The sequence below is a fragment of the Haliotis rubra genome, unplaced genomic scaffold (assembly GCF_003918875.1).
Source record: "Haliotis rubra isolate DU_JTF1 unplaced genomic scaffold, ASM391887v1 Scf191, whole genome shotgun sequence".
NCBI lineage: Eukaryota > Metazoa > Mollusca > Gastropoda > Lepetellida > Haliotidae > Haliotis > Haliotis rubra.
This window is the reverse complement of record NW_025765903.1, coordinates 212,969-239,058: the sequence shown is the minus strand read 5'-3', so window position 1 is coordinate 239,058 and position 26,090 is coordinate 212,969. Positions and strand designations below refer to the sequence as shown.

The 26,090-nt window shown below is 40.6% G+C and overlaps 3 protein-coding genes across 6 annotated transcripts in view; 1 reads left to right on the top strand and 2 right to left on the bottom strand.

The window, feature by feature from the left end:
* Window positions 1–570: 570 nt before the first annotated feature.
* On the bottom strand, window positions 571–12,505 carry LOC124274491 (EARP and GARP complex-interacting protein 1-like). Its single transcript, XM_046709853.1, is given in 10 exon segments — window positions 571–1,563; window positions 1,565–1,685; window positions 2,310–2,477; window positions 3,490–3,657; window positions 4,781–4,917; window positions 6,028–6,127; window positions 6,626–6,776; window positions 7,105–7,237; window positions 9,956–10,039; window positions 12,429–12,505. Coding segments are annotated over 10 exon segments (1,164 nt in total). The 5' UTR covers window positions 12,471–12,505; the 3' UTR covers window positions 571–1,503.
* A 221-nt stretch (window positions 12,506–12,726) lies between these two features.
* LOC124274490 (trafficking protein particle complex subunit 12-like) lies at window positions 12,727–24,525 on the top strand. Its single transcript, XM_046709852.1, is given in 13 exon segments — window positions 12,727–12,821; window positions 13,516–14,825; window positions 15,502–15,516; window positions 15,518–15,619; window positions 16,570–16,683; window positions 17,126–17,264; window positions 17,739–17,851; window positions 19,419–19,491; window positions 20,586–20,659; window positions 21,162–21,260; window positions 22,538–22,635; window positions 23,020–23,107; window positions 23,569–24,525. Coding segments are annotated over 12 exon segments (2,457 nt in total). The 5' UTR covers window positions 12,727–12,821; window positions 13,516–13,526; the 3' UTR covers window positions 23,812–24,525.
* LOC124274492 (uncharacterized protein C8orf76 homolog) overlaps window positions 23,520–26,090 on the bottom strand; it is a 20,679-nt gene continuing 18,108 nt past the window's right edge. For all 4 annotated transcript variants that reach the window (XM_046709857.1, XM_046709855.1, XM_046709856.1 and 1 more), the window contains 5 exons: window positions 25,783–26,069; window positions 24,960–25,032; window positions 24,570–24,629; window positions 24,204–24,281; window positions 23,520–24,018 (listed from right to left, as the gene is read on the bottom strand). In XM_046709857.1, the coding sequence (XP_046565813.1) occupies window positions 23,920–24,018; window positions 24,204–24,281; window positions 24,570–24,629; window positions 24,960–25,032; window positions 25,783–26,069 (597 nt within the window). In that variant the 3' untranslated portion in view covers window positions 23,520–23,919. The remainder of the gene's footprint in view (window positions 24,019–24,203; window positions 24,282–24,569; window positions 24,630–24,959; window positions 25,033–25,782; window positions 26,070–26,090) is intronic.

Sequence of the window (26,090 nt, the reverse complement as noted above, 5' to 3'; positions counted from 1 at the left end):
ATTTCCAGCAAAACAGAATTATTGGCCCAGGTTTCAAGTTGCCATTTGTTCCTGATCGTCATGTCATCTGATACAAAGTAAATATTAGGTTCCTCAGAGACCATACAATATTAATGTCTCTTGGTATATTCAGTAACATGGTATATCCAAACCTTACAGAATTGCATCTTTTTAATCTGACATCCAACATTTAAACTCCCTTTTTTTTTTGTTGTACACTGTACTAAAGATAAAAAGTGAAACATGTTGAGAAGATCCTGATCGAAAACCGGTATTTTAACATGTCAGTCGGAAATTATTTCAGAAACTTCTTCTTATATATGTACTACATTTTCATTTATGCATGATTGCTCGGTATTCTCATGTGTTTTTCTTTATATATATATTTATATATATATATGATGCAACGACACAAACTGCAACATTACAGTCTGAAAATAATTGAGTCTGGACCAGACAATCCAGTGATTTTATCATGACCATCAATGTATGCAACAGGGATAGGATGACAAGCAGATCTGAAACCTTTTGCATAGTTTCACCCACCCTGATGAGAGTAACTGAACAGTGCACATTGTACCCCTTTAATCTGGGACTATATATTTACAGGCTATACATTTCTGAGTTTATTCAGAATAAAAAGCATTTTATCAAGGGTACAACCCCTGTCTATACAATACAACATATACAATGTACACAGAACAACAATGCAGTGAAACAACTTGTCCAGGAAAGGTTGAAAAAGATATTCTCTTTGATCTTACCTCACACATAAATGTCATTTGCTGATTGCTCTTCTGTTATTTTCAATGTAGCCTGCTTACGCAAACACACACGCACGCACTACCCCCACATTTTTCGCTGAGGATCATTTCCCCCTAACCTTTGGACTTCATGATTTATGTGCAAACCAAACCACCACCTCCCAAACCTGGATCCACCCCTGCAAACTGGGGGAATTCATTTGGTACTTTGTGTTAGTAATTCTTCATCTTGAATAATTGAGTCAAGAATGCTGTACGGAAATTACGGATGTTTTGTGAATACAAATTAACGGAAGGGAGATAACTCTAAATTAGTTTTTCTTGTCTGCTAGATTCTTTGTCATCTGACAATCTAGTATTGCCTAATTGCCAAACTCTGATACTTCTTATTATGATCCAATACCCGTGCTTCAACAGTTCAAAATTAACATTGAGGTGTTCGGTAAGATAAATGCGTTGTTCACTGGTCCCTTGGGGCCCATGGGTTGATGTAGGGAACATAAACAAAAATAGAGGGTACATCAACCCATGTCCCCCTCGTGACCAGTGAACAACTTAATTGTTTCCACTGATTACAAATGATTAACCTGGCAACATTGTCCTCTGTCCTGTCTTACAGAAATGTGTATGACAGGTACTTCCCATTGTTTCTCTTAAGGAAACAAATCACCACGGAATGTGTTTATATATCTATGATACATATACACTTGGTTGTCCTGTGTGCTGTTTCTCCATCAGTCTACAGCAGGATCTTGTACTTCTCTGTGCGAGGCACTCGGTTAATGACAAGACGCGAAACGCCCATCATAGCTGAGAGATGCAAATACCCAGGGGTCTGCAGTTGACCAGTCAACAGCATAAACACTATCTTCATGCTCCTCATATGTAGATATAACGCCATCCTTTGGGGGTTCTCTTGGTCTGCACAAATACAACATATGAGTGAACCTGTGACATGAACAAATGCTGTCTCTCTTGGAAAGCCCATCCCGAATCACATTCTAACAGTTTTAGACATTTCTCACCTCATATCGGGTAGGAAATCCTTTATCTGCCTTTATCTTTATGTTTTAAAAGGCTCTTCCTCTTTTTACCCATAAAAAACCCCTTTCCTTATCACCTGTGTATTAAACGAATACTATTCGTCCCTGGCAAAATCACTTCTCCTAATCACCGGAGAATGCACTTTCCTTTCTCACCAGTAGATAGCCCTTCACCGTTTCACATATAGATAGACGCTTCCTTTATCTCCTCGAGTTATCTCTTCCCTTATCACCTGTAGAAAGCCCCTCCTCTTCTAACCTTATGAAATCCCTACCCCTTATCATCAGTAAAAAGGTCCTCCCCTTCTGAAGAAAGCCTTCTCATTATCCTCTAGCTGAAAGCCTTCCCTATCATATCTGAAAAAATCCTGTCCTCTCCCAAAGAAAATTTCTTCCAATTTCCTATGTAGAAAGTTCTTGCATTTCTCACATGAAGAGAACCTTTCCCCTAATAATGTGTAGAAAACCCATCCTCCTGTAGAAAGCTGCTACCCCAACTCACCTGTCCTCTGCTTCATCCTCATCCTCACTGTCTTCATCATCTTTCTCAACCAATCGGCCAAATGGTTCAGAGGACAAGGACACAATGTTGTTGAGGACGACCCGACTGTCACTACTGGACGTGAGGACAAGCTGGTCATGGAAGTGGTTGTAGCGGACAGTCCACACCCTGGTGAAAAGGAGAGTGAGTTTAATTTTACGCTGCTTTTAGGAATATTCCAGCAATATCATGGCAGGGGACACCAGAAAATGGGCTTCACACATGTCTTCAGCGTGACGAGTGAATGCCTTAACCACTTGGCTACCCCACCGCCTGAGAAGCCATGGAAGTCTCAGTCACATTGTCTACAATATCTTTAATAACATGACTTCATCAACTGTGATTGTCAAATCTTATATCTCACCGACAAAACCATGCCAGCCACTGCTGACAATCGCACAAAGAACATAATTAAACCCACAACAGCTGTCAACTTCACATAATAACCATATAACCCCACCCACTAAAGCTTGAAACCAAATGAAACTCCCCTACTACAGATAACAATCTTACATAACAATCACTTAAGATACGGCTGGCATTCAAATGTAAGAAACTTGCCAACTAGAGGCAATAATTATCTATAAAAAGACATATGCCACAGCTGTGGTTGAGTGGATCGAGCATCTGCTTGTCACAAAGTTTTATTATCCACAGGATTTATTACCCACTTGCTTGAAATGTGGAGCCAGACACATTATTACAAATCCTTGTGCAAGGGAGAGAATCAAGATAACCAACTCACAAAGGGAGACAACTAGACAGTTAGCAACTATGTACCAATGTGGAATTTCAAAGATTACTGTGAGTGGCTCTGTGGTGTTCTTTGATTGCTATCCTGACAAAGTTAGACAACCATATCATGATAATGATCAAAGTGAGTGAGTGAGTGAGTTTGGTTTTACGCCGCTTTTAGCAATATTCCAGCAACATCATGGCGGGGGACACCAGAAATGGGCTTCACACATTGTACCCAAGTGGGGAATCGAACCCGGTCTTCAGCGTGACGAGCCAACGCTTTACCCACTAGGCTACCCCACTGACCCGATAATGATCAAAGAGGATGGTCAGTGGCTCTGTTGTGTTTTTGTCAATGTTTTCCAGACAAAGAGAGGCAGCCTGACTATCACAACATACGTACCAATGAGAATGTTCAGAGAAGACCATGAGTGGCTCTGTTGCGTTGCGTGTGTCCCAGAACTTCACCTTACAGTCATCCCCACACGTGGCCATGTAGTACTGCTTGTTGGGGTTGAAGTCCAGGTCTCGCACCAGCTGGGCATGGGCGTTCTCCATGTGGTACACCTGTCTGTGGGTGGTGCACAGAGTAAGATATTTCAGTTCTATCATGGCATGTCATCATAACATGAAAAGAATGACGAAATTTATGTAGGTCTAACTGATCACAACTTTAGTGCAACCCCAAAACATGGATATGATGCTGACAGCAAATGGTGACGACTCACACTACACTGAGGGATTAAACAGTTAGGAATAAGCATCAAATTTCTGACAGTTTCATAGATGTGTAAGTGATCTTTAAAGGCACAATGTCACACATTTTCAACAATATTTTGGCCTATATTATATATATTGGGGCATATGCAATCACTTTTGCTTCCTATTGATGCAAGACTTATTATCCCTTACGACTTGCCTGAAATCGATAATTAAAACTTCGAGGGGAACAGCTTCCTAACAAGAGGACACTTGTCATATATGGAATGTAAACAATTGCTCCATACATCGAAAACTGTCGCACGCTGTGTTGTCGGTGTTTGCCGAACTGGTTTCAATCACAAGTTGTGCGTAGGATCTTCGTAAAGTGGGCTCCAAGGGATGTAACTCTATGGGGTTCGCTTGAAATAATGTCCAGCCGGTAGAAGGCGCGAGAGTCGATTTAATGCAATGTTACATTTATTCATTCAAGCTTTTTAATTTAATGCATTTCTCTCAATAATACTAACTATCAGCTTTCAGGAAAGCTACCATATAATTTATTCCCAAAATAATTACGTATTTAGATTACAATATTATTTTATTTTTTTGAGAAGTGTGCTGTGATATAGTGCCTTTAACATATTCAGACGCAAATGAAACATTGTCCCCATTTCTAGGGAAAGTTTGTTAAAAAAAGCTCTTTTAAGAACAAAATATATTTTTCTCATTTAGTATTGTCAATTTAGACACCAATATTTAACAGGCGAATATTATGTATGAGACCAAAAAATTAATAGCACACTGAAGTAAGGCAAGAGTTGTCACAATATGATACTGGTTGATAGTTTGTCATCGTACCTCTAAGTGTGGATCGATGCTCATGCAGCAACCACCGGTTTGGCTGACTGAGACAGTCTGCCAAGAAATACTCAGACTAAAGCTGATTCTGGCATAAAAGAACATTCACCCACTTGCTCGCAATAGAAACTTACTTCATTGAGCGCAGGTCCCAGCCTCGTATGGACGTGTCGTTAGCTGTGGCAATCTGAGAACAGTTGTGATGTGGGTTCCATCGCCCACATGTCAGCTTTGGATGACCACGCCCCTCCACAATGGTGGATCCAATCAACTACAGAAAAGTGCACAAACTCAGTGAGTTCTTCTGCATGCACCTTTACACATGGAACATATTTGTGAAGTAAAACAAAGCACACAGAGTACAGAAAGACTTCATTAAACATGGAAACAACTTATTGCTAAGAAACCATCATCTGTGAGCATCATGTATATATTGGGTCAGTCCCATGTAACCTATGCACATCCTTACAGCCAACAAATGCAGGCCAACCAAAGAAAAACCACAAGATGGCACTCAAACAATCGAGGTGAGGTGAAATTGGGTTTAATGTTCTTATTATGTGTAAACTTTTTGGAGAATATTTAAAGAGTGTACTCATATGATGGCGTGTATAAGCGTGTGTATGTGTATGTGCGGCTGCTTGTACTAGCCCAGACTGAAGCTGGTTTTATAGTGCTAGCCCACTGAGATACCATGCCGCAGTGAAGCATGAATACCCCACTCAGACACATTATACTGACTCCGAGCTGACCAGTCCTTGTTGTACCCATTAATGCCGAGCGCCAGGCAGGGACCAACAAGTACCATATTTTAACGTCTTTTGGTATGACGCGGTCGGGGATCACACATGCGACCTTCCGCCACTCTGGCGGACGCTCTAACCACTACACCCGGAGGCGGTCTGTAGCAGAAGTAACTACACTGGATTTGGATTGTCACACTTGGTGACTTGATAGATTGTGTGTCATCATGTTCTTCATATCAACCACTTGTTTGTCAGGCCAACATCCATTGGTTGGTGTTGTACAGCTGGAATATTTCTGCCTGCATAAAGAAACAGTTCACTCTTGCACTAGCTATAATCAGTTTTGTTTGTTTAACATCACACTCAGCAAAATTCTAGCAATATGGTGGTGGTATGTAAATAATCAAATCTGGACCAGACAATCCAGTGATCAACAGCATGAGCATCGATCTACCCAGTAGATCCAATGACATGTGTCAATCAAGTCAGTGAGTCTGACCACCACTTGGTTTAATCATTCGCTTGTCACATTTCTGGTCCAGGTTCAATTCCCCCTTAGGTAAAAATTGTGAATCTGTAAGACAGTGCTGGAATATTGTTCAAACCACCTTTAAATACTCAAGCAGATATCTTACCTTGGCTGTGGAAGCAGCACTGTCGAGATCCCACTGTACAATGTGTGTGTCCATGACCCCCACAACCGTGTGACTCTCCCCTGCCGGGTGCCACAGTGTCCTGACACATACACTCAATCATCAGTACATACAGCAGCCATTAATAATGACTTATATTATGTTAAAATGGGAAGAACAATGTTGATTCTTAGATTCTGAAACAATGATAAGTGAACCTATCCTAAACAGTATAATGCATGATTTGTAGATGTGTACGTATTTAGCTCTTCTTGATAGAAAACAAGCTTAGATGCATGCAATTGAATACTGTCTGACACTGTCTGATCTGGAAAAGGCTGTGCTCTGATGAGGGCCCCAAGTAGTTTCACATGACACAGCCTAGAATCAACTGTGCATACCAAGTGGAACTAAAGTGATCTTATCACTAAGGCGACCACAACTCTCATACCTTAACACAGACTTACAGCAACTGTACAGTCTAAGTAAACTCAGGCTCAGCATTATTTGCTACACTGCTATGCTAAGTCTATCAAACCCTAGCAGAAAGTCGCGTCAGCTAACCTTTTGAATGCATCCCTGTAAAAAAGAAGCTTCTCACCCCTTGATATCCCCGAACTGGCTGGTATCCAGGTGACACACAAGCTGCAGTGATTCATGGGAGTTGGACTGGTCATCAACCACATTGCTTGAGTTGAAGCTCTCTGGGAGCTGCCATACAGCAGCTCGCAGCTCAGACTTGGCATCTGCAGCTGACAGGGAGATCACAGAATTCATAAGTTATGCAAGTATATAGGTTACTTAGATACACAGGTTATCTCATAAGAGAACTATAACCAGGATATTTAGAATTGAAAACTTAAAATATATTTGGTAAATATTTAAAGAAACTTTGAAGTCCAGTAACAGTACCGAGCACAGTTTTTGCCATTATTCAAACAAACATTTGCAGCTAAACATATGAAGACAATGGAAGATACCTTGACAGTGTGACAAAATAAAGCTCTAACTTGAACTGAGACACCAATAAATCAAAAGCCATGATGTCTTTAATTTCTTGATATAAAAATACTGACTCACTGTTATTGTAACATGTCGACAGTAGAGTCTTGTCAAAAGTTGATGCACTCATAGACCAAATTTCTCCTTCACGATGGACATAGACATTTTTGTTTATGAGATTGTTTTCATCATCAAAGTCAATATGGTGAATCTGTTGAACAGAGAACACAAATGTGACAGTATCATGTGGAACACTCATACAGTTAATATATTCATAATTCAATATGTTTCTATATATTTGTTGTTTAATGCTGCACTCTAGTAAATTTCCATCTGTGTGATGGCAGTCTTTAAATAATCAAGTCTGGACCAGACAATTGATAATTCAATATGAATTAAACAGATGTGTAATGATATGTATCATCAATAATAGTTATAATAATAATGGATTTGTATAGGGCCTAGTTTCTACCATACAGTGCTCAGATAACCCAAGCTGCCTGTGAGGCGCTAGAAGGTTAATAGTCACATGACTTATCCCACCGGGTACCCATTTTCTGCAGGGTGAACAGAGGCGGTTGCACTTGCCTAAAGCACTTGCCTAAAGTGAGACCACATGTATCACATGTGCTTTGTTGTGGGGCAGAACTGAAGTCATAGAAACTGTCAGGAATCAAGCTGACTAACACAGTCACCTATCCAAAGACACTCCGTGATCATCGCTCTGCGAGACAGAAATTTAGCCTTGAGAGGATATTTCGAGACCGTAGTCGTGTTCTTGATGTTTACAATGATGCTGAAATATTTTCGAGGTACAGAATGACGAGGGCTCCATTCTGAAACTGGTAAGCATGCTAGAACCTGGGTTGTCCTCAGACACCCAGCGTTTACATGCACTATCCGTAGAAAGCAAGATTTTAATTACTTTGTGATATCTTGCTAAGGGTGGGTTATTTTTTGTCTGCTTAAAAGGGGAGGCAACTCTCAGCAACCAGAAGTAATGTAAACGCATTATTTCTATCTTTCACGCAGAAGATCACGATTGTAATTTACGATCGAAAGATATACTATCGCAATACTTACGCTTTGAGGAACGACAATAAATTCTTATTTACAATAATTGTAAAGTTGATCATAGGGCTTACAACTGATTGTAGCTACGATCGCTTTGAGGAACGGGGCCCAGAGCTCTATGCACAAGACCTCACACCACCTCATACTTAAGGTGCAATATGAATTTTTATCCTGATACAGCATTTGAAACTCATAACCCGATATTCTTCCTCTTAAATCATAACCCGCAACCATTTGTCCTAAAATTTCATAAATTAAAACATGGGATTTTAAAGGGAAGAACATATAGGCTTTTGGGAACTGTTAATGTTATCCTTTTCATAGCCAAACAATAATACTGGAGAACTTGTGCAGGAAGGTTGCAGACAGTTTCTGTTATTTTGTTCAAATGTTTTTACACCAATCAAATACTGACAAATTTATGGATTTCAACTTGTTATTTTGTGAGTTTGACGTGTTGGTACAAGAATCAGAATCAAAATGTCACACTCACAAAATATAAGACGTTAATCTATAAATTTGTTTTCTAGTATTGTACTTCAAACTTCTACAATGCCACTCAAAGAGGTTGTAAATGTCCGCATTATATCATCCATTTTTGAAACGGACCCAACCTTGTCACTGATCCAAAGGACCATCACAGAAAATATACTAGTGATGCTGGCTCATTGTAGTGGTGCTGCCCAAACTGAGTTTTAAATGATATTACATTATCCTAATTTGCAAGCTCAGTATGTTCCAAATTACAGTTGTAAAAGACAAGATAATGCTGGTTAACTTCAGAGGTTTATTTGTTTGCATCAGCACAATTTGTCAGCTGTTCCCAGATACTGTGTGCAACAGATCAGTGAGTCATATCAACAATAACTCACACAGAAATGTGTATACATACATGACAGAGTAGATAATTAAATTAGAATGAGAAACCAGTAGCTGAGAAGCAGAGGTAACTACATTTCATAAGGTTGTGTCATATAAATATGGTCTCTGGTTGTATCAAAAAAGCTAAATTACAGACCACTGGACCATAATAAATTATGGATCTGTGTTAGTGTCGAACACATAGATTCATGCACCTCCTGTCAAACTACGGTGGGGTAGCCTAATGGTTAAAGCGTCGGCTTGTCACGCTGATGACCCGGGTTCGAATCCCCACATGGGCACAATGTGTGAAGCCCATTTATGGTGTCCCCCGCCGTGATATTGCTGGAATATTGCTAAAAGCGGCGTAAAACCCAACTCACTCACTCACTCACTACAATAACGTACAGATGTATCATCACTCCATTAGAAATATAAGGTAAAATAGGGACACCTTGATATTTGTTCAGAAATGCCATAAACACCAAAGAAAATTGTTTTGTGCTCAATATGGTGAATGTCTCAGCCCTTTTCAATGAAAATATATCCATGGACACCTGCAGAAATTCTGAGAGTCAGGTACAAATAACTGTAATAAGTATGTAAGTTTGGTTTTACAACACTTTGAAAATAATTTCAGTTTACTAGTATATCATGGAGAACCCTTTTAGCTTTTGTATGATGGAGTCATTCTGTCATGCTAAGGTTTGTAATAACTAATTCCTACGTTGGGTGATCTGGGATTTGAACCGACCATCAGCAACTCTTGGAACAAGAAAGGGAAGCAACTCCTGCACAACAAATTGCTGACCACTTTGGTCAACTGAGCTTCCATATATTAATTTGCATTTGTCAATGGAAATATTCAAAATACTGCAAAAGATGAATGAAATGTATATCAAAACTTGGCTTGTTGAAACTGACATAGTTGAGTATTACAGCCCTACTGTTTAAACAAAGCAAATAATTAATGTGACTCTAAAGAATTACCTACCTGGTTTTCAGCTCTCAGTGACTGTGTGCCCACCAGGAAACGTATACTGTCTGTCTCTGCTGTCTGTGCAGTAAGTGCCCGAGCCTGAAGGAGAAGAAACTGCATTAACTTTACTCCATATTAGAATTTTGTCATCTGATGGCTTAACATGATCATGTTATGTACTTATTCCCTGCCTATGAGGGAAAGTCATTTCTGAGCTGGAAAACAAATCGTTTAATAGACTTCCACCCTGCAAAAAGCTGGATGCTTAGCAGTCAATGAAAGACACATAAGAAGCACACGTTAACTCAGTTCAAAAATGGTATTCTATTAATTTCAAACTTGCTTTCATTCTTTAACAAATGGCGATGGAAAGATGAATTCTTTCTTGCTGAACCTGCATTTACAGTTACCAGTATACAAAACTGCCTAATTATGGGGACTGAGACAGAAGAGCTCTCTCACAAAATACACTTCAGCAGAGAAGCAGATCTCAACCAAGAATGATTTGTGGTTTGGTATCTCTGTTCGATCAATGATATCTCCATTGAATTCTGATTGATATACAAAGCAATCTGATCAATTTGGTATCGTGATCTAATAAACATGCAGATGAGATCATCTAGAAGGAGCTACTTTTAAGTGATGCACATCAATGCAATGCCTCACATCTCAATAAACTATTGACACTATTTCCAATAAGCTTGACATATTTTCACAAAACTGGCACTGCCAAATATCATCCTCAAGATTTCTGTGTCACTATGCAAATATCAAAACATTACTTGTTCCTGAAAAATATGTATCCGAAATACAGGATAGAACTTTAAGAAGAGCTTTCTGTAAATGACGAATATCACTACACAATGTTAATGTTAAAATGTTTAGAAAGAAAAATATACATGATAAAAATAATAGTTTATGTCATTTTTGTAATGAAGGCTATGTTGAGGATGAGTTTCATGTTCTTATCATTTGTAAATATTACCAGTTTCTTAGAAGCAGGACCGCCTCCGTGGTGTAGTGGTTAGAGTGTCCGCCCGGAGAGCGGAAGGTCGCGGGTTCAATCCCCGACCGCGTCAAACCAAAAGACGTAAAAATATGGTACTTGTTGGTCCCTGCCCAGCGCTCAGCATTAATGGGTACAACAAGGACTGGTTGACTCGGAGTCAGTATAATGTGTCTGAGTGGGGTATTCATTTTTCACTGCGGCATGGTATCTCAGTGGGTTAGCACTATAAAACCAGCTTCAGTCTGGGCTAGTACAAGCAGCCGCACATACATACACACGCATGCACGTCGTCATATGAGCGAAATATTCTCAAGCACGACGTTAAACCCAATTTCACCTCACCTCACCTCTTAGAAGCAGATACCTCCCTATGATCTCAACTGTGTACAAAGATGAACAACAAATGAAAAACCTGTAAAACTCAAGGAATATAAATTATAATAATATCTGTTTCAATATTCCTAAAAACGTTTTTGAAATTAGACGGTAATATATGTATGTATATTTATATTTCCACGTGACTGCAATGTAAAAACATAACACAACTGTACTATAGGTCATATGGCCTGAAATACTGAATAAACTTCTGTCTGTCTGTCATAAGCTTACAACCAATTATCCCCAAGTCGCTGTGTCTATATTTTACATAATGAATCATAAGTTTTATTCTCATCAAAGGTTTGCATAGGCTCCTTATTATAGATGTTAGATGGAAACAGACTCATCTAATTCTATGCTATTCAACTAATTTCCATATTTAGAAACATTTCGAAGTAGTTCACTACCTGCCACATTTCTAAAGATTTCAATGTTAGTGCCACATGGAAAATCATGTTGTGAGCTTAAAGTTAAATTTGGTTTAATGAATTATTATCATTTTAATCCCACACTTAAACAGGGAACTATCTGTTCTTTGACAAATAATCAGGGCCTGATTGTTTACAGATTGTGCAGTTGCCATTTTCTCTAGATACAGCAATTTAAAATTTATGGATTTTCCTCAAATAAGACAGCCAGCCAATATGCTACCCAGCAAAGAACTGAAAATGAGTGATTGACTGACTAATGATGCCCAATTCTTAAGAATGTGAAAGGGAGCATGATCAGAAAGGAGATCCAATGCTAAGGGGAGAGTTGGGGGTAAGCTGAATTGTTGCCAAAGATTCATTGCCTGCACTCACCATTCCCACTAATATCGAAAGCGCCTTAGCTGTTCGATTGAAACCAGTGTGTTTGTAGAGGAATAGGAGAGTTTGCGTATGGTATTTATGAACTAATAGATGAGGCATGTTGAAACCTGGTGAATGTTTACCATTTTCTAGTGAAAGCCACACATTCAGCAACAGATACAGATCCATGTTATCTGTAAAGCCTTTCCAAATACAGACAATTTGGCTTTTCAGTGATAAAGTAACTACTATCAAGCTTAAAAGAGTTAGTCATGACACTGTCAATCCCATCAACATATTGTTGTCCCACCTGAAATTCAAGCCCGTAGATGACCGGCGCTTCCTCGTCCATAATGATCAAGATTTGAAGCAGACAGCATCAATGAGCCTATTTCACATTGTCGTAAATAATAGTTTTCAGAAATATGCTGAATATTAACTGTCAACAATTTTTAATGGCAACAGAAAGTGTGTTAATTGGAAAATGTTCTCTGTTATCCACTATAAAACAAAATAACGCACATCTATGAAAGTCGTTTTGGTTGCAGACGATGGAAGTGCGACCTGTTACCGGCAATATGAACGACACCACCGCTAAACTGGCACATCTGTATTTTACGCAGACGCAATTATATAGTTAACTGTTTATATATCAGTGGTTCATAACCCAGTTTAACCTTCGTCAAGTGCTCACCAGTGACAGGTAACATATCTGTTATATCTCCGTTACTTATCTGTTACGCGTGAATTTGTTTCAGTAAAAATATACCACGATGCAAAATAAGTAGCACCTTACGTCTGTTGTGTTGCAATCAGACGATTCAGAGAAATACGGTACACTGTTAAGAATCGAACGATAATGAGGTACACCCCTACACATATCTATCGTCTCGTGGCTGTCAGATTCCTGAAAATCCCCAGTTAAGTTTAACGGGGGAGGGGCATATAGGACAGTTTCTTAAATAATTTATGTTTCATAATGAGTTGGTCAGGGATGTTGTATATATGCAATAACAATATAAACACCGACAGATAATATAACCTGTAAATAATAGGACAGGATACAACCATGAAATTGCTTTAAAAAATAGCATTAGGACATTTTCATGAGTTGATATGGCATCCTTTCATATTTTATCAATCTTGAAAAGTATGTTGAGCACATCTTGAATGATTATGATTCAGTGTTCTTATAATGTTCCAGTGTCTGACTGTTAATCTTGTACTATGTATATGTTGTAATATATGTTTATTCAAGATGTTTCGATGTGTGCAGAAATTGAATTGTGACAGTCCAAAACTGTGTATTACTGTAAATCTAAACTTTAGGAATAACCGAAATGTCAGTTTTCTATTGCTTGTATTCTTAGTCTCTCAAACACATTATTTACCTGCAGAAAATTCAGCAATGGATGATCAGTCCCCTGACATGACTGACATCCTTGAGGATGATCTTGATAGAGCACTCCCAGTAGAGGCTCTGGGTGTTCCGAGTCGCGTCGCTACACTTGTCAACTCCCCAACAACAGATACCCTGGACTCCGTGGCTTTGGAGCCATCTCCTACTGATGAGGATGATGGTGAAGAAAAGACTGATGGCATAAACGATGCAGGGAGTGACCAACAAGAGCCAATCACATTCAATGCATCCAATGATACATCTCCCACAAGTGAAACACTGAGTAATGAACAGCAGATAACAGATGTCACTGAAGCCTTCTCCCAGGTTGATGTTGGGAATCAGGAGACTTCAAACCTACCACAACCTAGTCTCAGCAGCTACTTTGAAAGCCCTGTTGGTGGTAATGATGCCACTGACTTCTTTGACTCTATCTCAGGTCCACCAGAAAGTCCTGGGCTTCAGACTGTGCCTCAGTCAGACATTATCCAAGCTGACACCTCTGGCTTGCAAGCTCTCACTGAGAGTCAGTTTGACAGCTTGACAGGAGGGGATCAAGGAAGCGAGATGGTGCAGTCAGATTTGCAGGTTTCACAGCTGGAAGATCCTGAGGTGGACCTGGTTCAGGAAATAGCAGAGTCTGACACCCAACCCATTCACAGGGAGCCAGAGAGCATTCCATTTGAAGGGGAGACACTGTTGACTCCTAGGGAACTGCAAGGTAGTAGTGAGGATCTGCTCAGTAAAAGTGGATTTGAATCCTTCACAGCCCAAGGGGAGGAAACTCTTGGTCCATGTGGCGATGGCGGTGAGATGATAAAGACCTCAAATCAAGAGTCAGCACTGAAAACAACTGAGCAGTCGATGCTGTTTCCAGGATACCAACAGGCTCATCAGACACCAAGTGTTGGAACAACACCCACCCAGTTATCTCCCCTGTCAACCCCAGTTCACCAGACTGCCACAAGTGCCCCTCCTCTACAGCAGTCCCCAGGGGCCTACTCCTACTCCCAGCCTCCTGGTCTTGACCGTCAGACGTCTGTTCCTTCAGCTCCTCCGAGCCCCTTCCGGCAGTTTGACGGCTCCACCACTACAACCCCTCCGGCCTTCTCTTCATTCACAGATGGGGCTGATGACCCCTTCACATCCAGCCTCTCCACCAGTGATGCTGATCGCAGATATGATGCATGGCTACCTTCAGATGCCACAAGACATATTCTGGTGACCATGGCAACCAGTGCTCCTGGAAGCTACATTCCACCAGCTGAACAACTCAGTTGTCCCAGAGTGATGAGCAGTGAGCCACAGGTATGACCATCACTTCAACATCTTTGTTTCATAAGGGGCGGTGGGGTAGCCTAATGGTTAAAGCTTCTGTTTCTCACGCTGATGACCTGCTAAAGGCGTCATAAAACCATACTCACTCACTCACTTGGTTTGATAAAAGTCAGTTATGATTGTACATGTCTGACTGACTGAGGTTTTACGCCCGCTTTTAGCAATATTCCAGCAATATCACGGCGGGGGACACCAGAAATGGGCTTCACTCATTGTACCCATGTGGGGATTCGAACCCGGGTCTTCGGCGTGACGAGCCAATGCTTTAACCACTAGACTACCCCACCGCCCGATTGTACATATGTTATTGAAGTCAGTTGTGTAGTGATACCATGGATGGCAACCTTATTTCTCAGTTCGCTCTGCATCATAATGTATGTCACTAATTAGTGGTACCAGAACTCGTCAGGGATCAAATATCAGTTTGTAGTATGCATTAATTTACAGTAGAGAGTTTGTTGTATACAAGTGTATCTTTTTTATGATTATGTAGGAAATAGATTTAGAATTTTCTCTTGTTGTGGGACTGGTAGACAGCATTGCCTATTGGCGTGATAATGATCAGTATAGGACAAACTCATCTGTATTGGTTCATTTCTTTAAGTATATGTCTGCCTATAGTGATTTCCGTGTATTGAATCCGCAGGGGGATCCAGTGCGTTGACCTTGTGTATCGCTACATGGGAGAGCAGGAGTCTGTCAAGAGGAAAGTGCTGACATCACATGCTGTGTCACAGGACTTTGCTGGCTTGGAACAGCTCATTGTAAGCAGGGTTTAACCTCAACTCACAAACATGGGGGTCTCGGGGACCCCTAATTATTAGTTTTAGAGGTCCTTGCAGGCAATATGAGGGTCCTGTGAAGTAACGATGTAGAGAACTGTATGTTTTGATAATTTCTTTAGAGCTTGGAATAAATCATTGATCATGTGGACAGATGGTTGAAATGACGCGCGTAGCTTCTCTGAAAGAAACAACCAAACATTTAGTAAAGTCATAGATGTGTTGTGGGTACATTGATTTATGTTTTGCGTCCTTCTGGACACAGTGAAGTTTTTCTGCATCCATTCTCTACATTTGTGAGTACTGGATGCACATTTGCATGTTGGGTAAAACCCTGGTAAGTATATCAGGACGTGGAGTCATTTCACCTATGACATCCTTTGCAGTTTGGTACCCGTGAAGATCCGGGTTAGAATATTGATCTTCGGTAACCCATGCTTGTCGTAAGAGGCAGCTAACGGAATTGGGTGGTCAGGCTCGCTGACTTGGTTGACACATGTCATCGGTTCCCAATTGCGCAGATCGATGCTCATGCTGTTGATCACTAGATTGTCTAGTCCAGACTCTGTTATTTACAGACCTCCTCCATAAAGCTGTAATATTGCTGAGTGCGGCGTAAAACTAAACTCACTCACTCACTTTGCTGTTTGGGAAATAATCAGTGGTGGATCTAGGAATAGGATGATTGGAGACATTTGGCCCCTTATGTTAAGAAATCAGGGGCATTAATAAAAAACAAGGGACATGTTCACTTCATTTTCGCGAGCATTTGAATGGTCATTTAATAAACTTTCAGGACAAAGGTTGGGTGGGTGGGTGCACACCCCTGTGTGTGATCACTTCTACTGACCAATCTGTGATGAGAAACACATATGTCAAATTATTATAATGTTATTACTCAATCATTGTTATGAGGTGTATTGTGTGTTTAGTCTGCAGGATGCTTGAGGGCAGCTGTTGATCTGACAGGGAAGATGTTGGCTGATGCTGGACAAGGGGAGGCAACTGGTGGGGAGCCAACACAACAGTCCAAATACACTCTGCAGGTACAGGGAGCTTCTTGACAGCCATCTTTCATCCCTACTTGAGTCTACCAAGCCTACATTGATGGCTAACAGATCTGCCACATGAATCATCTTTTCAATATTATGTTGTGGCTGCATCATGGCTTCCTTCAATAGCTGTGCTCAGGAAATTGTTCAGTCACTGGACATTTTTGAATGCTGTATGAAGTGCAAGATCTTTCCTGCCAGTTGTCATGGCCATCACTTGAGATGAATTGCTTAGTCAGTAACTTGTCATAGTGATCAAGAAGATGTTAAATGTGATTGTCAGTATATGTAAAGGCTTGCTAGGAGGTAAGTTACATCTGGAACATATTCATTAAGGTACAGTTGATTTTTTCACTTACTTCATCATATATTCTGCATCCTAGGTGCAAAGACAGATTTCTCATAAAACATTTCACTGTACTTTCTTTCTGTATAGCTGTGGTTCTGCCGTCTGTCGCTGCTGCTTCGTCTACGTCTCTACGATGTTGCTGATACAGAGCTGCGTGGCTTCCAAACCCTTGACACACCCGACCTGTACTATGAGTTCTACCCTCATCTGTACCCAGGCAGAAGAGGTAAACACTGTAATGATTGGTTGGATGGTTTGTTGTTTTACACAACACTCAGCAATATTCCAGCTTTATAACGGCGGTCTGTAAATAGAGTCTGGACCAGACAATCCAGTGATCAACATCATGAGCATCAGTCTACGCCAATTTCGATTCGATGACATGTGTCAACCAAGTCAGCGAGCCTGACCACCCGATCCCATTAGTCGTCGCTTACGACAAGCATGGGTTGCTGAAGCCCAATTCTAACCCGGACCTTCACAGGTAAACACTGTGATGAAGCTCAGTATAGTTTATCCTCATAAATACCTCAGGAGAGGTGATTGGAACTATCCCTCTCTCTTATCAATACCCCGAATATCGGACGCGAGAGATGATGGATACTGTCCCACCCCCTCATCTCTTCACAAATACCTGACAGGTGAGGTAATCAGTGCTGTCCAAAGATATGTGTTCATGCCCTTGCTGTCTGTGTTCAAGGCTCCATGGTGCCGTTCGGAATGAGGTTGTTGCATGCTGAGCTGCCAAGTTTCCTCGGACGCAATCAAGAGGCTCTGGACAAACTGTACTACGTCCTGGCAGTCATCAGCAGGGTGAGCGATGAAATAATAATGTTGTAGTTGCTTGTGTATTCTGTGGTGTTACATACTGTGTACTTTGTGTTATGTGTTACGTACTCTGTGCATTCTGTGTCCAGGGGCAGATCCAGAGGGGGGTACCCCTCCTTTTCCCCTGAAAATAATTTCGCTGAGGAGCATTTCCCGCTAACCTTTGGACTTCATGATTTATGTGCACCGCCCCCTTCTAAAAAATCCTGGTTGCGCCCCGCCCCTGTGTGTCTATATGTGTCTTGTAATGTGTGTATTCTGTATTATGTGTCTTTCTTCCAGTAGGTTATCTGGTATATCCTGTGTATTCTGCATGTTATAAATCTGTAAATACAATTATAACATTGTTTTACATTAAATTACTGTGCCATATAACATATGGCATGTGTAGTATACCCTGTGTACACATGTTGCTAGATGCTGTATATCGTGACATGTGGGATATACCCTGTGTACACATGTTTCTAGATGCTGTGTAACGTGACATGTTGGATATACAGTGTGTTCTATGTTGCTAGATGCTGTATATCATGACATGTTGGATATACGGTGTGTTTTGTATTTCTAGATGCTGTATATCGTGACATGTGGGATATATGGTGTGTTCTATATTGCTAGATGCTGTATATCGTGACATGTTGGATATACGGTGTGTTCTGTATTGCTAGATGCTGTATATCGTGACATGTGGGATATACATGGTGTGTTCTGTATAACTAGATGCTGTATATCGTGACATGTGGGATATATGGTGTGTTCTGTATTACTAGATGCTGCATTACTAGATGCTGTATATCGTGACATGTGGGATATACAGTGTGTTCTGTATTACTAGATGCTGTATATCGTGACATGTGGGATATACTGTGTGTTCTGTGTTGTTAGATGTGTTCTGTACTGTGTTCTTACTAGATGCTGTATATCGTGACATATGGGATATAGTGTGTTCTGTATTACTAGATGCTGTATATCGTGACATGGGATATACAGTGTGTTCTGTGTTGCTAGATGCTGTATATCGTGACATGTGGGATATACAGTGTGTTCTGTGTTGCTAGATGCTGTATATCGTGACATGTGGGATATACAGTGTGTTCTGTATTACTAGATGCTGTATATCGTGACATGTGGGATATACAGTGTGTTCTGTGTTGCTAGATGCTGTATATCGTGACATGTGGGATATACAGTGTGTTCTGTGTTGTGTTCTAGATGTTTCTAGATGCATGTGGGATATCGTGACATGTGATATACAGTGTGTTCTGTGTTGCTAGATGCTGTATATGCTGTATACAGTGTGTTCGTTGACATGTGGGATATACAGTGTGTTCTGTGTTGCTAGATGCTGTATATCGTGACATGTGGGATATACGGTGTGTTCTGTGTTGCTAGATGCTGTATATCGTGACATGTGGGATATATGGTGTGTTCTGTGTTGCTAGATGCTGTATATTGTGACATGTGGGATATACTGTGTGTTCTGTATATGACATTGCTAGTGTGCTGTATATGCTGTGACATGTGGGATATACAGTGTGTTCTGTGTTGCTAGATGCTGTGTAACCTGGACAGCGGGCTGGCTGAGGATGGGAGTGTGTGGGAGATGTCAGCTGACAGCAGGAAAAGTGAGTACAGCATACACAGAAATTGATCAGCTTCATTGGTTTTATTTAATACAAACATCACCTATATTTAAAAATAACTTTCATCTGTAACAGTTGTCCCAGTGATTTATCAACACCTGCTCAGGAACCTGTATTCTGCTCCAGCTAATTTCAGTAAATACTCCCAAATTAAGAAATTCAAAATTTATGTTATAGGTGTTAAAGGTGTCTTATATTTTCCTGATAATAAGGCCATGAATAGATGAGTATGATTTCATGTATTGTTCTGAAATGATTGTGTGAGATTTAATATTTATCGGTACAAAAGACAATGAACTTAAGAATTTTAAATACTGTACTTTTAGACAATTCTTTCCTAATTTGATCACAATGGTCTCTTAGTTTGGAGTCCAAAAAAAATCCCTGTGTTCACAGGCAACTGAAGATGTAAGGTGTGCCCAAGTGCAATCAGATGCTAACATATAGATGTATTCTGTGTCTAAAGAGCAATAATTCACACGGCATGTTGTAATGACCTGCCAATTTCCATACATTGTTCAGTGGTTGTAACGAATATCGATTGATTGATTAGCTACCTCTCACACAATTCGATCAGATAATAGTGTCGATCTCATACTATCTTGCAGTATTTTGTTTCCATGGTATAAAACTGTCCATGAATCAGACTCAGCAGCAGTTGTTGGATGTGCGATACTATGTGAAGAAGACGAAATCAAAGGAAAAAAAGAGAGCCATGAAAGATAGGATTCTTCCTCCATAGTGAAAACTCAGATAGTGAGAGACGCTGTGTTTCCCTCCTGTGGTGTGATTTCTTTGAAGCAGAGAAGCCATGTTTAGCGCTTGTATGTAAACATTTACCACGTGACACCAAAACACAATTTGAACAGGACTCTAAACACTCGCAATACAATCAATGCAGGTTTGAAATGCTGATTTGTACTCTTTGTTGAATTGATTATTCACTCAAACGATACGGATGAATTCAGCATATCGAGTCGATAGACCGACCTGCGTGAGTCCGCCTTAAGGATCTGATGTTTCACTATGTAACAGATACAGATTACCAGTATACATGATAGTTTCTTTTGTTGCAGAGTCTGTAGAACTGTGGCGACAACGAGAGGTTCAGACTTTGTACAAGATTGCTGGTGTCATGGTGTTTGTGAAGGTAGAAAACAGGTTTCTTCATTACACCTATCATGTAATTAGGAGGCTCTACCCAGGAAGCAATACACAAAGTTTACGTCCAAAGTATTCCTTTTGACAAAGTAACCCTTTTTGACAAAGTTGTTGATTAAAGATTTGAAATTTGAACAAAAGAACAATCTGGAATATCTGAACAGATGGCCAAAATTGTATGGCTGTGTATCCCATGAGCTATGTAATGTCTAATCTGTTTAAATGTTTGTTTATTTAAGTGTGAGACACAAATGTTGATGGATTTCATTGTACAGCCTGTAACAGTTGTTTGGAATACCCTGTGTAAACTATAAGAAAACACATTCCGACTCACTGTATTGATCTCTTAAGCAATGCTCTGATTAGTCAGATGAAGCATCATTATGCCGTGACCTGTAACAGGATGTCCCCATATCTTAAGTGGTAGTCAGTCAGTCACATCTGATTTTAATGAGATTTGATTTTAAGTTTGAATGCTAAACTTTCCCCAGGACTATGAAGCTGCTCTATCTGTTTACGAGTCCCTGGAAGAGAAGGTCAAGGACCACATGGAGTCTCTGAGGAGTGGGATCGGGCGAATATATCTTCAGGTAGCATTTCTTTGTTTGAGAAAGTAGCGAGCAGGAGAGTGAGGAGTTTAGTTTCACGCTGCACTTAGCAATATTCCAGCTATATGGCGGCGGTCTGTAAATAATGGAGTCTGGACCAAACAATCCAGTGATCAACAGCATGAGCATTGATCTACGCAATTGGGAACCGCAATTGGGAGCCTGACCACCCGATCCTGTTAGTCGCGAGCAGTATGAAATGGCATATGATGACATGCTATCAAGAAATTATCTGTGCACGACTTGCTCAGCATTGTCAGTTGCTGCCATTTTGTAGTCATGGATAGAGGGGAAACTACAAGCTAACTTTCACGTTTCTGTGAATGTCAGTATTAGATTGAATAATTCAAACATCCTTGTATCGTTTTCAAACAAAATACTGGACAACATATTTCAGTATACTGTTAATGTCACTATCAAACACACAGACTTCTGCAATGACTAATGACAAGATGATATGGTTGATAAAAATTGCAGTACAATTGTAACTCCATTAAGCATTATAAAGCTGTCATCCTCTACAGTTGATGAGTGGATGAAATTTCCTTTTGTCAGCCTTGTGTAAAGCTAAAATCCAGAAGTTGCTCTGGTCCTAGAATTCAGCTACAAGTGTTATTCACAAGCCTGACAGGGACATGGTGTTACCAAGGACCATAGAACATTATCTGAGCAAATCTATGATTCAGCCAGGGTGATGGGGTGGCCTAGTGATTAAACCGTTCGCTCATCACGCCGAGGACCCGGGTATGATTCCCCACATGGGTACTATGTGTGAAGCCTTTTATGGTGTGTGCTGTGATGTTGCTGGAAAGCCGCGAAAACCATACTCAGTCAGTCAGTCTTTCTGTCAGCCTTGGCCACAGGTCTGGTTGTCTGGAGTTAGCCATTAAACACAATCTGCTAAAAGTAAAAGCCGGTTTAAACTAAACTCAGTCACTCACTATGATTCAGCCCGAGGGTTAATATTGTATCCCAGTTGTTTAGATTGATGCTCATGCTGTTGATCACTGGATTGTCTGTTCCACACTCCATTATTCACCGACCGACGCCATATAGCTGGAATGTTGCCGAGTGCGGCGTATAACTAAACTCACTCACCTGAGGGTTAACAGATCCTGACATAGCAAAGGGATACCACTCTGCACAGAATTGCAGCACTGTCGAGTCCTTGCCATCTGTTGCTGTCCATATGTTCCCACCTGCCATGTGCAAGTGTTTTACCCCGGCTAAAGAAGTGATAATCTGGTGTTTTGTTGCAGATGGGAAATGTTCCTGATGCCCTGGTAATATTCAAGCAGCTGGAAGCAGATTCTGAGAAGGGAGACAATACATCCAGCTGCAGGAACTCCATCAACAGGTACTGCAGGATTAGTCACTCCAAGGTGTTCAAGAGAAAACGGGGGTGGTGGGCAGCATAGTGTTTGAAGCATGCGCTCATCATGCCGAGGACCAGAGTTGATTTCCAACATGGGTACAATGTGTGTATCCCATTTTGGGAGTCCATTACTGGGATATTCCTGGAATATTGCTAAAAGTCTTGTAAAACCATACACACTGACACTGAGAAAACGGCTCCTTGCAATTTTGCCATTTCAAAAATATAAATTTGATAGCTGTTACACAACATCGTAGAATCTCGTTTCACCCAATATAAACTAACTTTACTTAAATTGTAAATGGAAACATATGTACACACAGATATGTTATGATACCAAATGTCTCTGTTTGTGTTTCCAATCAGGGGTCTGGCAGCCATGTGTCAGAACAACTTCTCGGAGGCATATGGTCTTTTCAAGTTGGCTGTGCAGTTGGAACCACTCAATACATGTGTAAGTGTGAAAACTGTTACCATGGGTTGGTATACAATATATTTATTTGAACTGAGAACAGAGGTTGCTGTCATACCTGTGACAACTGATATAGTAGATCTCCAGCTACAATGAGATTATGGTCTGTAAAAGAGAATGTAAACTTTGTGCCTTTTATCATGAATTACTTCAACAAAAGTTTAAGACTCTTGTCAACAGGTGTTGATATTTCATGGCAACAGATGATGTGACAGTGGTTTGTGAGATATGGGAGCAGTCACCAGTCACAATTTGCTATGCAGTATACCATCCCTTAGGCACACCAGAAACCTTTTGTCATGGGTTTGAATATTGGTTTGCCCTGATAAATATGTGCGGCTTTGTCAGCTCCATACCTATCCAATACCAATCCAATTATGAAAAGAGGCTTAAATACCAAGGCATGATTGTATTTTAATGATGTATTTCCCTTATCTGTGCAGGCTGTTAACAACATGGCGGTGTGCTCGTTGTACCTGGGCCGTCTTAAGGACGTCCTTAATACCCTAGAGTCCCTTGTCCACCGGGACCCCGCCAACAATCTTCATGAGGGCATCCTCTTCAACTTGTGTACTCTGTATGAGCTGGAGTCCTCGCGGGCGCTGCACAAGAAGCAGACCATGCTGGACCTCGTCAGTCGACACAAGGGTGACGGCTTCCCCATTGTGTGCCTCAAGATGACCTAGACATTCAGGTGTCATGTGATACCCAAGGTCTCTGTGGATGCAGAGCTAAGGTGAAGGTCAATATTACGTGGAATGTAATCTGAGACCTGGACATTTTTGGAAGAGTTGTCACGTGTTGACCTTCACGTTGACATTTTGGGAAGAGGAGGTAACTGAGGACCAAGCAAACCATCGGATGTTGAAGTCATCGCGACCTCCTGCGGGAAGCTGCAATAACAAACAGTGATGATCATGAAGAATTAATATACGTATTAGAATTTGTTGTGTAAAAAGCTGATACAACATCATGTACATGGAGTGCGCACCAGAACAATCAATGACCTTGTAGAGTTGTCTCCCTTTGCAGGTTTGAGTTATCTCTGTACACCCTCAATATGTGATAAGTTGCTTACCTTGAATGTTTTGTAGAGATTGTTGCTTTCCACATCATTGTCATCCCAATTCTCCAGGCGAATGTCCCTCCCCAGAAACTGAAACAAATTTATTATTTATATAGCAGCTGTGACTTGCAGTTCAATAAGTGTCAAATTTAAGGATTTCGCCAGAACTGTATTGTTCCTATATATAATCGTGAATAACTGAGGGGATATGAGGACCGCTGTATTACACTGAAACAGTTCTGCAACATTCCACAGTATTTAATTCCTTGTCAAGACAAATATATTCAATTTATTGTGAAAATGTGAAAGAAACTGAATAAATGTGTTTGCTGAAGTCATTGAGGTATGTTTTAGTGATAATATGCTTTCAAGTGTTACCTCTGAACCCCGTGCCATAATCTCCTCAGAAACCGCTAGCTCCTGCAGCTTCTCCTCCATCTGCAACAACCAGCAACATCAACAACCTACAACACTGACAACCTGAAACAATGCCTATCAGGAACATTGACAACCTACAACACTGACAACCTGAAACAATGACAATCAGGTACATTGACAACCTACAACGTAACATAGACATCATGAACTTCTGTCAAACAAAATTAAGTAAGACTGTGAGATAAGTGTTCTGGGAGGGGGGTGGTGGAGGTGGTTGGGCAGTTAGAGGTGGGTAGGGTCAGGGAGAAGGGTTAGAGTGGGAGAGAAAAGTGAAGTGGGTAGGGTGAGAGAGATGTGGGTGTGAGACATTATTTGATGATTGATATGTACCTGCTGCAGAAGGACTTGATCACGTTGACGAATCACCTCACTCACACTACGATGCACACTCTGAAGAAGCAGTCTGCAAAACATGTCCACTTCAATGTCAGTCTACCAAACATGTCCACTTCAATGTCAGTCTACCAAACATGTCCACTTCAATGTCAGTCTACCAAACATGTCCACTTCAATGTCAGTCTACCAAACATGTCCACTTCAATGTCAGTCTACCAAACATGTCCACTTCAATGTCAGTCTACCAAACATGTCCACTTCAATGTCAGTCTACCAAACATCATAATTATAGTTGGGAGCTGATCAGGTCCACATGAAATTAGTTCCATGCATAAAATTGCCAGTGCAAAATGTTGTGGAAAGAATTTCAAGTTAACTTGTGCCATGGGAATAATTCTCACCGAGAGTATTATTTTACTAGTTTTTCACAATCTTTGACACAGACCGACTTACACGGACAATTTGTCATACTGATGTCAACCAAGCTTGTAAATCCTGTACATTGGACTAATGACATATGTATGTCAATTCAAGTTGTTGTTTTGTCTATGTGAAACAATTTGGCATTATCATTTCCCATAGACACTGAATCATCCATGTTTGTTCACAAGAACTTTGTAAATGTAATGAATCATATTTGTTCAAATTGAAGTATATCACACACATTTCTAACATTTGGATTGTAAGCAATGGTTTGGTAAATCGCGGTGTCCAACAAATCACAACAAAATGCAAATATCATTTTGCATTCAGGTTCTGATGGACAAACATCTTGAGAGATAACATACCAAATTCCCTGTCAAAGAACAGAACTCACTTTGTCCTGAGGTAGCATGTGATCAACTTCATCCGAGCACACACCCCGACATTGAGTGTCCCCTGGTCGGTGGGATTTACAACTGGCGTGTCTTGGTGGTCGTCACGTAGCACCTCCTGTTGGTAAACCTGAGCAAGTTGTAGCCAGAAGTGAGTGTAGTGGGGCTGTTGGCCAATCAGGAAGTGGAGACAACTCTCAGCCTTTTGCCAGTCTTTTGTTGCTATGGCAACTTCAGACTGAAGAATGTAACTCTGTTTCTTCTGATCAACATTCTGAGCTGTGTCCACCTACAAAAGATCATTGTGCAT